Source organism: Peromyscus leucopus, chromosome 11 (genome assembly GCF_004664715.2).
Source record: "Peromyscus leucopus breed LL Stock chromosome 11, UCI_PerLeu_2.1, whole genome shotgun sequence".
Lineage (NCBI taxonomy): Eukaryota > Metazoa > Chordata > Mammalia > Rodentia > Cricetidae > Peromyscus > Peromyscus leucopus.
In genome coordinates, this window is record NC_051072.1 from 52,989,104 (window position 1) to 53,002,834 (window position 13,731).

At 42.9% G+C, this 13,731-nt stretch overlaps 1 protein-coding gene across 6 annotated transcripts in view; it reads left to right on the forward strand.

Annotated features, from left to right (window-relative positions):
- Iqgap2 (IQ motif containing GTPase activating protein 2) overlaps positions 1-13,731 on the forward strand; it is a 279,551-nt gene that overhangs the window by 175,045 nt on the left and 90,775 nt on the right. For 3 of the 6 annotated variants that reach the window (XM_028871671.2, XM_028871670.2, XM_037209490.1), the window contains 2 exons: positions 1,330-1,490; positions 6,785-6,909. In XM_028871671.2, coding sequence (XP_028727504.1) covers positions 1,330-1,490; positions 6,785-6,909 — 286 coding nt within the window. Of the gene's footprint in view, positions 1-1,329; positions 1,491-6,784; positions 6,910-10,299; positions 10,467-13,731 lie in introns of those variants that run through there. The other 3 variants (XM_037209491.1, XM_037209493.1, XM_037209492.1) reach the window with 3 other exon arrangements.

A 13,731-nucleotide genomic window follows, 5' to 3' on the forward strand; every position in this document is an offset into this window, starting at 1 on the left:
CCAGAAGAGGGCACCAGATCTCATTACAGATGGTTGTGAGCCACCATGTGGTTGCTGGGAATTGAACTCAGGACCTCTGGAAGAGCAGTCAGTGCTCTTAACCGCTGAGCCATCTCTCCAGCCCGACATAATTATTTTGTAGTACAGATTATTTTCTGGCTCTTCTTGTCCCCCCTCACTTCTAGATTTGAAGCTCAGACACTCGAGGCACAGGCGAGCTCAGCCGTGGATCAGAGCCATCCATGCGGCAGTCCAGCCTCTTCTTCTCTTGCCCTTGTCTTCTGTCATGACCTAGTGGATATTAGCGGGTAGTTCATTGGGAGAGTTAGAGGAAGTTCTTCCACAAGCTTCCACTGGGCTCTTGTAATCTTGTCTTGTAGTACCTTCTTTGTGTAGTAAATTTATAATGTGTGTCGTTTAGATAAAATGCTCTGTGGTTGCCGCAGTTTCCTGTTGGCTATAGGAAATAAAATGGTACTTTATTACTCTGAAATCAGGTTGTTTTTAAATTTTTCTGTGACGATCCAGGAAGCTGTAATAGGCATTTTAATATAAAGATGACATTTTGCATATATAATATTCTAAATGCAAGGATGTATATCCATTTTTTAAATAATTCTTTTTCAATCTCTTCACTATAATGAAAGAACTATCCTTTTTTTGAAATTGACTAAAATGATATAAAATGATCAAATGGAAGAAAATATTGAAATGATGCTCAGAAATGCTAACCTGTCTTTACATAATCCAAATAAAGTAGATTCATAAATATGTAAATGTGGAGGGTCTTCCTTGCTTTATGAAAAAGCCTTACCTTAAATTACATCAAATATCCAGACCTTATAGTACATTTTAAAGTTTCTACCCAATGTATAAAACCAAAATTAGCTTTTGGGGGTTAGAGTCAACTTCCTTGGCTTAAAGATCATATTTATTTTTGTAGGTTTATAGCATTTAGGTAAAACGCCTCTTTCCTGGGCCGAAAACAGAGTCATTTACTGTGCTGAGACCTTACCTGGACCTCTCTGCCAGTTTTGTCTAACCTGTGGCTTAATTACCAGGTTACCTAGAGCCTGATAGGCAGCCAGCACCCCTGAGAGTGGAGATCAGCCATGGGATACAGATATTTGTGACATTGTAACTGTAGGTTATACATAACACAGCCCCCACAATAATCATCTGAAAGAACCTAGGAGCCATTTACCTGGCTTTCCTGAAAGCCAGTGAAGAGCAGGTGGGCATGCTTATTGTCACATGCATCGCGTCCCTGAAGTGCGTAGGTGCGGTGCACGCTTTGGGGAGCTCACTTTGTCCTGTGTTCGCCAACAGAACTACCTGGCCCACGAGGAGCTCCTGATCGCGGTGGAAATGTTGTCTGCTGTGGCTTTGCTGAACCAGGCCTTGGACAACAGTGACCTTGTGTCTGTGCAGAACCAACTCAGAAGCCCCACCATAGGTTTCAACAATCTGGACGAGGCACATGTGGACCGGTAAGGAGCACTTTCCAAACCTTCTTTCGGGGCAAAAAAAAAAAGTGTGCTTGGCAGACCTCCCAAATTAACAACTTGCTTAATGGAAAAGTTCACATACCCTGCTTGCATTTTCTCAAGAGCTAGTCTACTCAGCTCTAAGAGGCCTTCTTTATAGCCCTCCTTTGCTGGGGACAAAGTTATCATCTTGCGTTAAGGACTGATTTTATCCTAAGCAAAGACTGCTTCCTGGAGGAGCTGTTGAAAATCTACCTTCCTTCAGGCTTCGTCAGGGGAGTTAGAAGTAGCTAAGGGCCCGAGGTGCCCATTCCACTGATAAGGAAACTTCTGGAGTTATGGACCCTAAGTGGGGCTCCAGACTCCCAACTCTTCTGGCTGTTTAAACCACAAGAGCTCTGTGAGCACCGTGGATTGTACCTTAGTTTGAGACTTTTCGTTTCAGGTTCCTAGATAACTGTGATTGCTAGTCATTCTTAACACTGCGGTGGATCTAGAGAGAGAACTAAGGGCTAGAATTAGAAGCCAAATCAGAGATTTTTTCATTTCTTTTTGCTGCTGGGTGCTGAACCCAGGACCTCACACAGACAAGCACTCAACCCCCAAATTAGGTTCAACTAGGACAAAGGAAAAAAAACAGTGAGCCCTGACTCACTGTGACCACCAGAGGGAGATATCTACCCAGATTTTGACAAAAAGTTAGCGGGTGACTTTAAACTGGCCCTAATCCACAGGATGGCTAATCCTATGTTAAGCACAGTTTCGATTCTGAGTGAACAGTGTCGGGTCACTTGCCTACGTACACCGTTACTGAGAAGTGGAGGGTCAGTAGCGTTACCTTTTTAGTCTTCCTGCAGAAATGCATCATCCTGTTCTACTCTAGTTAAATCTACCTGCTTCACATACTCCGCAGGGCTTAGTTCCCGGGTCATTTACTCCCCGCTTCATGCTAATGATGTCACACTCCTCTCCAAGCTTAGAAACACCAGCCTGATCTCCTCCTCCTCCTCCTCCTCCTCCTCCTCCTCCTCCTCCTCTTCTTCTTCTTCTTCTTCTTCTTCCCTTGGCCAGAACTCTCATGCTATGGTAGCTGCTCATGTCCTCATCCACTGTGCACAAACCACCTATGCACACAGTACTGGGCAAAGGGCTTCCTCTGGGGTCCACCCTCATCTACTGTTGTGTCTCTCCCTTTCTGCAGTAACATCCACCTCGAAGACCCCTACCTCTTTTCTCTCCCCGTCCAGTCGTGGTCAGTCTTTTCTGACTAACCCTTGAGCCCTCTTGATGCAAAAGTCTCAACAGAGCTGCCCATGCCTCGCTGAAGGTTAAAAATCTAACAGTAACTCTTGGCAAAGTAATTGTGAAACATACCGGGCCAAGTGCCCTCTAAATGACAGTCCTTCCTTCCCCTTCCAATCCGGTTATCCATTCTGTTGATTGAAATTGCCTCCCTACCTATGAATACCACTTAAGGAAATGGGCCCACCCCATTTGAGAGTCACATGGCTTGCATTATTCAAGTTCATGATCTAATAATAACTTAAAAGGAACAGAGATAAGCCTGGCATAGTGGCATATACCTGTGATTCCAACATTCAGGACCTGCAGGCAGGAAGATGAGGAGTCCAGAATCCTCCTCGACTGTATAGCAAGTTTGAGGGAAGCCTGGGCTACATGAGACTGTGTCTCAATATGAAAAAATTTAAAAAATAAATAAAAAACAATAAAAAAAAGAACAGGTTTATTTTAGTGCACAGTTGAGTTTCTGATCCATGATTGAGTAGCATCATGGTTTTGGACCTCCGTGGGCACTGTATACTTCAGCCATGCTATCTCCAGCCACACTGGACCTGCTGGCCTGTCTGTCTTATAATGCTCCCTTTACCATGAAGAACTTGGCACCTCCACTGAGCACAGTATCAGTGCATTGCCTACTGTGGAGGATGTTCTCATTAATTACTTTGTGCTTCTCACCCCAGCCAGGTTACCTCATCTGGGAGCTGGGAGCTAAGAGATACTTAAGCCTTGAAGCCAAAATCATCTGCTTGACCTCCTCTAACCAAATCTTTTCCTCTTCATCTATAAAGACAAAAATAAAGAAACCAACAAAACCTCTCTCCTCATCTACAGAACGGCTTTGAGGATTCAATCTTAGGCCAGTGCTCAGCCAGGCAAGGCACCCCACCAATCCATCCCTTTCACTTCTCCTTTGACCCCAACCAGTCTGTTCTTGGGGGCTACCCTCATCCCTCCTAATTTTACTGTCATAATCCCTTCATCCTAAAGCTTGGTTCTCATCAGAAGGGCCTGTGGCATTCTGTTGACCTCTTGCTAAAGCGTTTCCCTTTGGTGCACCGGTGTGTGTTTCTGAAGGGATCCGGGGTGCCAGTGGGTTTGTCTGTGGCCATCCTTGAGGACTCTCACCTCACTCCTACAGAGCCGTCACTTAGATTTTTATCGAGTCTACAAGATGCCCGGAAGGACTCTGCACTTTCTTAAAGAACGGTCTCCATCTCTAAGAAAAGCTAACCAGAACAAATTGCCATTTGTCCCAGGTCTTAGTGTCATCAGTACAGTTCATTATACATTACTAATTGTAACTTCTCTGTGACCCTGGTGGTAAGGCAAAGATCCCAAGCATAATCCTTGGCCAGTTTCAGGCCTGCATTTGGTTGGCCTCAGTTGGAGGCCATCATCTGTCATCGTCCCTTTCTGTTTTGAAGAACTTTGTTTTCTTAAGCTACATTCTGTGGAAGTTAGCTCGGTGTCACCTTGAAGCGTGAAGAACTTTGAGGAAATCTGTCACTCCCAGGGAGACGGGTTTGGGCTCTTGTGGTACTCCTTTTAACATCCTCCACTTGTACGTGTCGAGGCTCCGGGTGAATTGTGTACCTACAGGACTGTCCTTTGCTTCCCTTGTGAGAAAGAATGAAACAGCACAAACCTCCTGAGTTTCTTTACTCTTGGCCACCCAGTTCACACTGGCTGTATGCTCTTCAGTGCATAGATCGACCCAGTTCACACTGGCTGTATGCTCCTCAGTGCTAAGATCGACCCAGTTCACACTGGCTGTATGCTCCTCAGTGCTAAGATCGACCCAGTTCACACTGGCTGTATGCTCCTCAGTGCTAAGATCGACCTTTACGAAAGTGAAAGTTTCATGGTACTGTATCAAGATGGGTAAATTCCCCCCTCAAATCTCCCTCCGTTAAAAAAAAAAAAAAAAAACAGAATCGTTGGCCAGAGTCAACCAGAAGTTGCACCCAGTGAGGAGGGTCAGAGGTCAGAAACAAGGTCTCAGGGCCAGGCAGGGAAAGGGAACAGAAGGTTTTGAGTAATTTCCATGGAGCCCTTGGAGAAATGGACAGGTAACAAGGGAATCTGGACTATTCTAGCCCAGCTCCTGCACTGCATTGCCAAGAAAGCATACCGTGAAGATCTGAGTGGTCCCCCCCCCCCCCCAGGCTTCTGGCAGTGCGTTTTCATGGAATTTGAGCTCTTGGTGGGCCTATTAGGTGTGATGGCACATGCCGCTAACCTCAGCTATTCAGGAAGCTTCTGGCAAGGGGATTAAAAGTCACAGACCTACCTGGGCTTATATACCAAGTTCAAAGCCAGCCAGGACAACTTAGTGAGCCCCTGTCTCAACATGGAAATAAAAGAGGCTTTGGATTATAACTCAGTGGTGGAGTGCTTGTCTAGGATATTCAAGGATTTGGGTTCAGTTCCAGTGTTTTGAAAAGGAGAGAAGAGGAGAGTCATTTCATGTATTGAGGACTTCATTTTGCTTGAATTAGGTATGAGATTGGGTTGAGATGAACTTTGATTAAACTGAACATGTCATAAGCATAAAAAGCACTTTAAAGGAAAAACAAAAACAAAAACACCAGTAGTGGGGTGTTCACCACTCTAGAGGCAGTGGGACCTGGGAGAGCGGAGCTGATAGATGAAGTGGACTAAAGTCTCATGCAGAAGCCAGCTTTATTCAGAACATCAGACAATTTATACTCTGGGGGTTAAGAGAGGTCACCTGAGCACAAGTTCTCATGAATTCAAGCTGTAGACAATCACAAGGACAAGCCGCACATGGCAAAAACATAGAGGCATAGAAACCAATAACAATGGCCAGTTGTAGTGAATAATCTAAAGTAAACTCACTCCTATCAGCTACACCTAGGAGGGACACATTCTAAGAACAATTCTGTGTTTTTGAAGAAACTGAGGTCATAAGACTCCTAGAGTTTCTTAGAGTTTTCTCACAAGCACTGAGGATTTTCCTCATATGACTCTATTCTTGGACCATGTTCTGACAGTGGGCTGGAGAGATGGCTTAGCATTAAGATTGCATACTGTTCTCATAGAAGTTCAGTTCTCAGCACCCACACCAGGCCACTCACAACTGCCTATCTCTCCAGCTTCAGTGGACTCCAACTCCTCTGGCCTCCGTGGGCACTGGCACATATCCACACACACAGACACCCATGCATACACATTTTTTTTTTTTTTTTTGAGCTGAGGAACAAACCCAGGGCCTTACACTCCCTAGGTAATGCTCTACCGCTGAGCTAAATCCCCAACCCCGCATACACATAATTTTAAAATAAAATAAATTTTAAAGAAGAAAAGTATCAATGCTATAAAAGTCGGTCTAGTATGTGCTGACCAGGCTGTACAAGACACTTTGACCTGCCCGACTCCTCTTTGTCTAACCTCAGGACATCGAACAGTGGGGGTCACAACCTATGCTTCAAGCTGGGCCTGCCCAGCCTGTCCTCAGTAAGCCAATTAAAAGAGTCAAATTAAAAGTGGAGAACAGGAAAAGAACACTTACTCAGTGTAGCCACAAAGAGATCCAGAAAAACCCCACATCCATCTTAGGGGTCTAGAAGTGAAATCCAGGTTTACATAGAGGGCTAAGTATATGCTCATCTAACCAGTTTCAGTTAAGGTGTGGTCCTGCCCACCATTAACCCATCACTGTCTGGCTTGAGTCCCATCCTGTAAGGTGGTCTGGCAAATTGTTAGAACTGTGTGAAACCTCTCCAGGAGACAAGTTCCCCTTCTGGCTGGTACCTTTTCCTTCTGCCAGAATGAATTCCAATTTCTTTGGGGTCCATTGTTTGAGCAGTCTGTAGTCAGATTGAGAGACACAAAGTGTTTCTTCAGAATGATCTTCCTTCAGGCGGGTTACATCATCTCCATTTGGCCCATAGGTGAAACTTCAGATGCAGGGCATGGGTGGGGAGTGAATGAAGTCTGACGTGTGTGTGGCATCACTGTTTTCTCTTCCACAGTTATGCAGATGCACTACTCTCCCTGAAAAAAGAAGCACTGTCTCAAGGGCAAGATACCTTAAGCTGGAATGAGATTCAGAATTGTATTGATATGATTAATGTCCAGATTCAAGAAGAAAATGACCGTAAGTATGGAGCATTTTCCTTCTGTAACTGAGTGGGAAAGCAATGTGTGTGGACTTCGTAGGCTCTGGATGAGTGCTGGGAGAGCTCGCATTTATTATTATTATTATTATTATTATTATTATTATTATTATTATAAATGTACGCATTTATTATAATAGATTTTGTACAGAGTGCCTATGAAAAGGTAGAGAAATAGATGAATGCAAGTCCTAATTTTTATTGTTTTTACCTAAAATGTGCTTCTGCGGTTATGTTTCTAAGAAGACTTCATTTTTACTTTGGCCTTGCACGTGCGTGCTTTCCTGAACTTTGACGCTTTCCAACCTAGGAATGGAAAATGGGAGTATAATCTAACCATATGGTCAAATATCATGACAATGTGTTCTGTTTCTAAAATGATGAACCGGCATGAAAATGGAAGAATTCCAAGGGCACATGGCCTGACGTCAGCCTGCGTCCTCCTTCTCCCCTTTGGCTTACACAGACATTGGAAAAGGAAGGCTGGGGGACTCCTGGGGCTGCCAGACTTCTGTAGCATGAATGAAGAAGTTCCGGCCCAGGTTGTCAAGGGAATGACAAGCCGAGCAGTGAATTAGAACCAATCAGACCTCTGATGTCCCTTCTAGCGACAGCTTTCCCTTTCCTGCCCTCCTTTCCCTCTCCCCTGCCCCTACCCTTTTCTTCCTTCTTTTCTTTCTTTCTTTTTTATTTGTTTCTGTTTTTTTTAACGATCAAGTTTTCACAATATAGTCCAGGCTGGCTGCAAATTCAAGATCCTCCTGCCTCCATTCCCCCGTGCTGGGGTTACAGGCTTGCACCATGCATGGCCCAGCTTCAGCTCTTTTTTTTTTTTTTTTTTTTTTTTTTTTTGTTAGACACTGTGGGATTTATTTATGGGCTAGGCAGTGAGTTAGTCTGGTTAGCACAGATCAATGCCACCTTGACTTGGTGACCCCAAAGAACTTCATTTGTAGGTACATTTCTCTGTTATCTCAGTATTCAAGACACCATCTAAATAAATAACTCAGGTTAGAAAAGTACGATGACCATTCCCAGTCTCCTTCACAGGCTCTTTCAAGTCAAGCTGTTTGCAAGGTCAGGCCTTTGGTCCCGGAACAGCTCCCTTCTTTAGCACGCTTGCTCTAGCAGATGGAGCAGGCACTGTCTCAGGTCTGAAGCTCTTTTGTTCTGGTGAGCTCTGGTGAGGTGTCCGATCTGGTCCCCCTCATACTGCATCTAACTCTGGAATACTGGAATCATCTGGGATTCTTCCAGTCAGCCTGGCTGTTTCCTGTGAGCATCCTGCCAAGTCTGCATTTTCATATTTCAGGGTCTTTTCCCTCTGGACTCCATCCCACTGAAACGGCGCACCACCTTCATGGTGTGCAGTGGGTGTGGATTTACTGGGACGCTTCGATCTGGACACTGTCATGATTTTTGTCCTGTTCGAGTCCTGTGTATGTCTAAGCTTCTTCGGGGACAGCTCAGCTTTCTGCTGCCCCTCTCTGTACTTCCTGTCCACGAGACGTGAGAATCTCTGTAATCAGACACCTTGATGAGCTCTTCTATTGTGTTGGCTTGGGAGCTTGGGGCTCATGCCAGATGTTACTCTCGAGGGAAGCAGTGATTTGAGCAGATGTTGAGCATCTTGGGGGTGTAGGCAGTGGAAATCACTGTGTGTGTGTGTGTGTGTGTGTGTGTGTGTGTGTGTGTGTGTGTGTGGTATTTCACTACAGAGAGTGGCCGCTGGCCCTCTGTCCTCTTGCCCTCTCTTTGGATGCTCGTAGCTACACTCTGAACTTCCTGCCTTAATGCCACCCACTGGGTAGGATTTCTTTGGGTAGGTGAAACACATGGTCAGGTCCCATCCCTGTTTCCTAACTTCCGGTCTGTTTGGGGTATTGTCTGCATGTGCTGCCCGCCCACTTGAAGGGTTGCTAGTCTCTGTGGCCCCAACTGTTGCACTGTTTCCTTGTCCTTCCCACTGACTGAAGGGAGGAGCGCCACCCTCAGCCTGCTGTACTGAGGAGAGAAGAACAAGTGTTTGTACACCTTAAAGAGACAGTGGCCTTTTGTAAGCTGAAATTATTTGCAACCAGAGTCTCCTGACTGCTGTGGCCATTCCCACAACCCATCAATGTCTTCTCATGGAGGGCGTATACTAAGCACCAGAGAAGTTATTTCAAATACTGCCCCCTTTCTAGCAATGGGAACATTAATACACAGTATTTAATTTACCGGTACTGTAGTTTGATTGTTCTTCTTCCTTCTCTCAGAATGAGGCATTTAAAAATATTTTAGTCTTAAAAAATCGGCGTATAAAGTATTCGGTTTCCTAAAGGCATCATTCAAACAATGTCTTGCTGCTCCCCTCCACGTCCCTCCACACCCCGACCTTTCCGAGTGCTCCTTACCCCAGCCGTCTTTCTGCTTCATGCTGATTGCCTTCCCCATTCTCAACACCTCTCTTATTGCTGTTTAAAATTCCTGAAGTATCGTGTTTAATATCATACATTAAAGCGATAGCTTAAAAAGCTAAATATTAAGTGTTGGTTTACATACTAAAGAAATGGGTTTCGTTCTGACATTTTCATCAATACGGCTTCGCTCTTATTCATCCCCTTTACACTCGCCCCCACTTCCCCTCCCCCTCTCTCAATAGTCCCCCTCCTCCCCTAAATGGTCTCCTGTTCTGCTTTCAAGATGTGGGTATTATATTAACCTTTAGACCTGTTTTTCCCTTCTCATAGTTCCTTTCTTGATCTCTATGTGAGACTAAAAAACCCTTCTCACATAAAAGTAAAACTTTTTAAAGTGCCTTATTATGGCCAAATGAGAGTTATCCAACGCAGTAATTAAATCATCTGCCGGAGCTGTGAGTTTTCCTGGGGGTTATGAAAGAGCAGTGCCCTGGCCTTGTCCTTCACACTCATTACATGTGTCAGAGGTCCGCTCCTGTCTCTGACTTGTGGCTCACTGGGCCTGCAGCTAATAGAAGTGTTCCATGGAAGAGGTATCCAATAACGGGCTGCTAAATATGTTCCCGGACTCTGATGTTCTGTCGATTTCTTCCTGGAAAAACCCACATTTCTCAACAAAACCACAGAGGAGTATTATTTTGCCCCCACAGCCTCTGAGAGAAAGTTTTCAGATTTGAGTTGCTTTTAAAATTTGGTAAAGTGCCATTTCTTATTTCATCCATTAGCTCATTGGTCTGGAATGTCATAGCACCATGCTTAGATTAAAGAAGTAGGTCATAGGCTAAGGTACAGCAATCTTTATTCCTATGGGATTTACCTTTTACATGTATAAACAGAAAAAGTGAGGCGGGTGTGCCCAAGGGGCTTCTGGGTAGGCTCCTTGGCTCCTATGAGGTCATTTACTATGACGTCAGCAGCTTGTGTTGTTAGATACACTATCAAGTACTTAAGCGAGTGATTTCCGTCATGTCAGCTGGAATGCACTCCTTGCCAGGTGACCGGCCCTTAGGATGTGTGTACATCCTCTTTCTCACACTTGGTTCTGCTAAGATCATGTTTGGATGGGGTGTTTGAAGGTATTTAGAACAGCCTGACCATGGGGGTGTCTGCGTGATGGGACATCTCCTGTATGCTCCAGTTTATAAGTAGGAAGGGTGAAAGCAGCACCTGGAATTTGCCATGGCTCTCCTCATGTTTGAAAATCATTTCATTTGGATGTTAAAGCAATAGAGTTGACTTTATTAACTTCAAATATCTTTAAGTACTGTAACCTGGAATATCTCTAATCACTTGAGATGACTCCTTTCCCTCATTGAATAAATCCCTTTATTCCTAGCACAGTGGTGTTTGTGAGGTCACCTAGTAGAAAAGTGTTAGCCTCATTGAATGCCAAAGTAGGGGTGCATTTTTAAAAACTTGGAGGTATTGGGTTTTTATGGCTTATTATGTTTGTGAAATTGGGTTTTTATGGCTTATTATGTTTGTGAAATGTCTTGGGATCATTTTTTATGAAAAATAATAGACACAATAAGAATATTTGTCCTTTACAGTGTGCTTCCTAAGCAGTGTTTAGTTTCTCTACCAGATCTTGTTCATCAGCACCAAAGAAGGCAGTCAATTCCTATTAGTGTGTGTGTGTGTAGATGAGTACATGTATGCGTACATGTATACCAACTTTGTATATTATTACTGGGTGCTGCTTTATTTTTTGATAGCATAGTAGTAATGAGAGAGACCTTCTTCAAACAGATCCATTTTGCTTCAAGCCATATAACATTTTCAGACTCCATCACCTAGCTTCTCTGCTTTGTTATTCTCAGTCCTGTGTTCTCAGATCTCTCAATATGTTAGAGATAACACCAACTAAACAAGAGGTATGCTTAGCCCTCCTTTGCCACATTCTTGAATTAAGGTTCGAGGCTAATAATGTGTATTATTAGGTAATAATATAAGTAAATAAATAATATAAGTAAATAATATAAGGTAAATAAAGTAGTAAATAATATAAGAAATTTACTATATGTATTTGAACCTAAAAGCTGTCCCCAAAATATACATAACATTGTTTTTCTGTGGAGCCTGCCTCTGTTTCCCAGCCACGTGTGGCTATTTAAAAGAATCACAGCTAAGTGAGTTTAACATTCTGTTGTTCATTTGCAGCAGCCTCATGCTAATCGCTCCATCGTGACATGGTTAATGACTGCCATATTGCACAATGCCAAAAATGCAAGGTTCCACAGTTACCCAGAATTCCACTAGACAGTGCTGAGCTGTGTTGATATCCATTCTACTTTTCTTTAATAAGGAAGAAAATTGTTTGATTTTGAACTGTTTGTTTTAAGACCCTTTAACAGCTGCAAAAGTATAGTCATACAAAGAGCAGAATGCATGCCTAAAACTTGCTGGGTTTGCATTTCATTTCTGTACATCTCTACATTAAACTCGTCCTTTGATCCTATCTTCTGATGTCTTGTGTTATTGTCTATCATTTTAGAGTCATACTAGAAATAGTTTCCCTCTTGCTGTCCATATGCAAAAGTGTGCCTCTTCTAAAAATGTGCATTTGTTGGACTATAAATTACACACCATAATATTTGCCTTTTAGAAGTGAATGGTGAGGCTGGAGAAGTGAACGCCTCTGGCTCCTCCTCCAGATAATCCTGGGTTGGATTCCTAGCACGCGCCTTAGCTACAAGGCAGCTCATAGCCCTTTTTAACTCTGTTCTCAGCGAATCCAGTGTCATCATCTGTCCGCAGACACAAGGCGCACATGTGGCACACAGACATACATGCAGGCAAGACATCCATACACATATTTTTGTAAGTCCATAGTAGCCTTTTGTATCTGGCTTAAAAAAACATAATCTTAGCATGTTTTCAGGACTCATTCACATTGTGTTATATATTAGTATATTTTTATAATCCTTTCCAGGTCTATAGAGATACATTTGTTTATCCATTTATCATTTGATATAAATTTATTATCTGCTTTTTAACTATTATAAATAATGCTGCCTTAAACCTAGTTTTTATGTTGATCTGGGTTGTCAATTGGGCGTTCACAAGCAGAATGGCTAGATCACATGGTAATTTTGTATTTAATATTTTGAGAGCCTGCCAAATTGCTCTCCAGTGTGTCTGCACCACTTCCGATCCCCACCAAGAATGCATATGAGTTCATATTTCTCAAGATTCACCATCACTTATTATTGTTTTTTTTATTACAGCCATCCTAGTGATTACAAAATGGCATCTTACTATGACTTGGCTTGCATTTTCCAAATTACTAATATATTGTGTGTCTCTTCATATACTTACCAAATTTGTGTATCATTATTATATAAATGTACAGTTAAATCCTTCGCCCATTTTAAATTGATGTCACTGTCTTTAAATTACTGAATTATAGGCACTCTTTATAAATACAACATATTAGTCTTGTTGGATTTGAATAGTTGCAAATAGTTTGCCCCATTCTTTAAATTGCTCTTTAATTTTCTTTGATAAAGAACTTCCAAGCACAAAAGGTTTGATTTTGACAAAAATCCCACATACTTACTTTTTTTCTTTCTTTGTGCTTTTGATACCATAGCTAAAAAGATAATTACTCAGCCTGAAGTCACTAAGGTATATTCCTATGTTTTCTTCTAAGAGTTCTATAACTTTTAGTTTTGGCCTTTACACCTAGGTCTAGGTTCCTTTTTGAGTTCATTTATATACAGGATTTGATGTATGGGTCCAACTTTGTTCATACACATGTGGGTATCTAGTTAACCCTGCACCATTTTCTGTTAGCAATAGTCTTTATAGACTTTTTTTTTTCCCATTGAATTGTTCTTGCACCCTTGCCAAAAAAAGTAATTGGCAATAAGTGGAAGGGTCCATTTCTAGATTCCCAGTTTTGTTCTGCTCATCTGCATGGCTTTCCTCATGCCTGGACTCTGCAGAATTAGTCACTGTACCTTTGTAATGAGTTTTGAAATAGGGACGAATCCCCCAGCATTTTCCTCTTTTTCAGGATTCATTGGTTGTTGCTGTTCCTTGTGTTTTATGTGCATTTGGGGGTCAGTTTATCACATTCTGTTTTGTGGAAAGGCTCCTGGATTTTTATAGGTGTTACCCTGGAATAGATCAATTTGAGGAGTCTTCCTTCCTTCCTTCCTTCCTTCCTTCCTTCCTTCCTTCCTTCCTTTCTTCCTCCCTCCCTCCCTCTCTCCCTTCCCTCCCTCCCTCCCTTCCTTCCCTCCCTCCCTCCCTCCCTTCCTTCCCTCCCTCCCTCCCTCCCTTTTCTTATTCTTCTTTCACACAATACATCCCAACAGCAGCCTCGCCTCCCCCCAG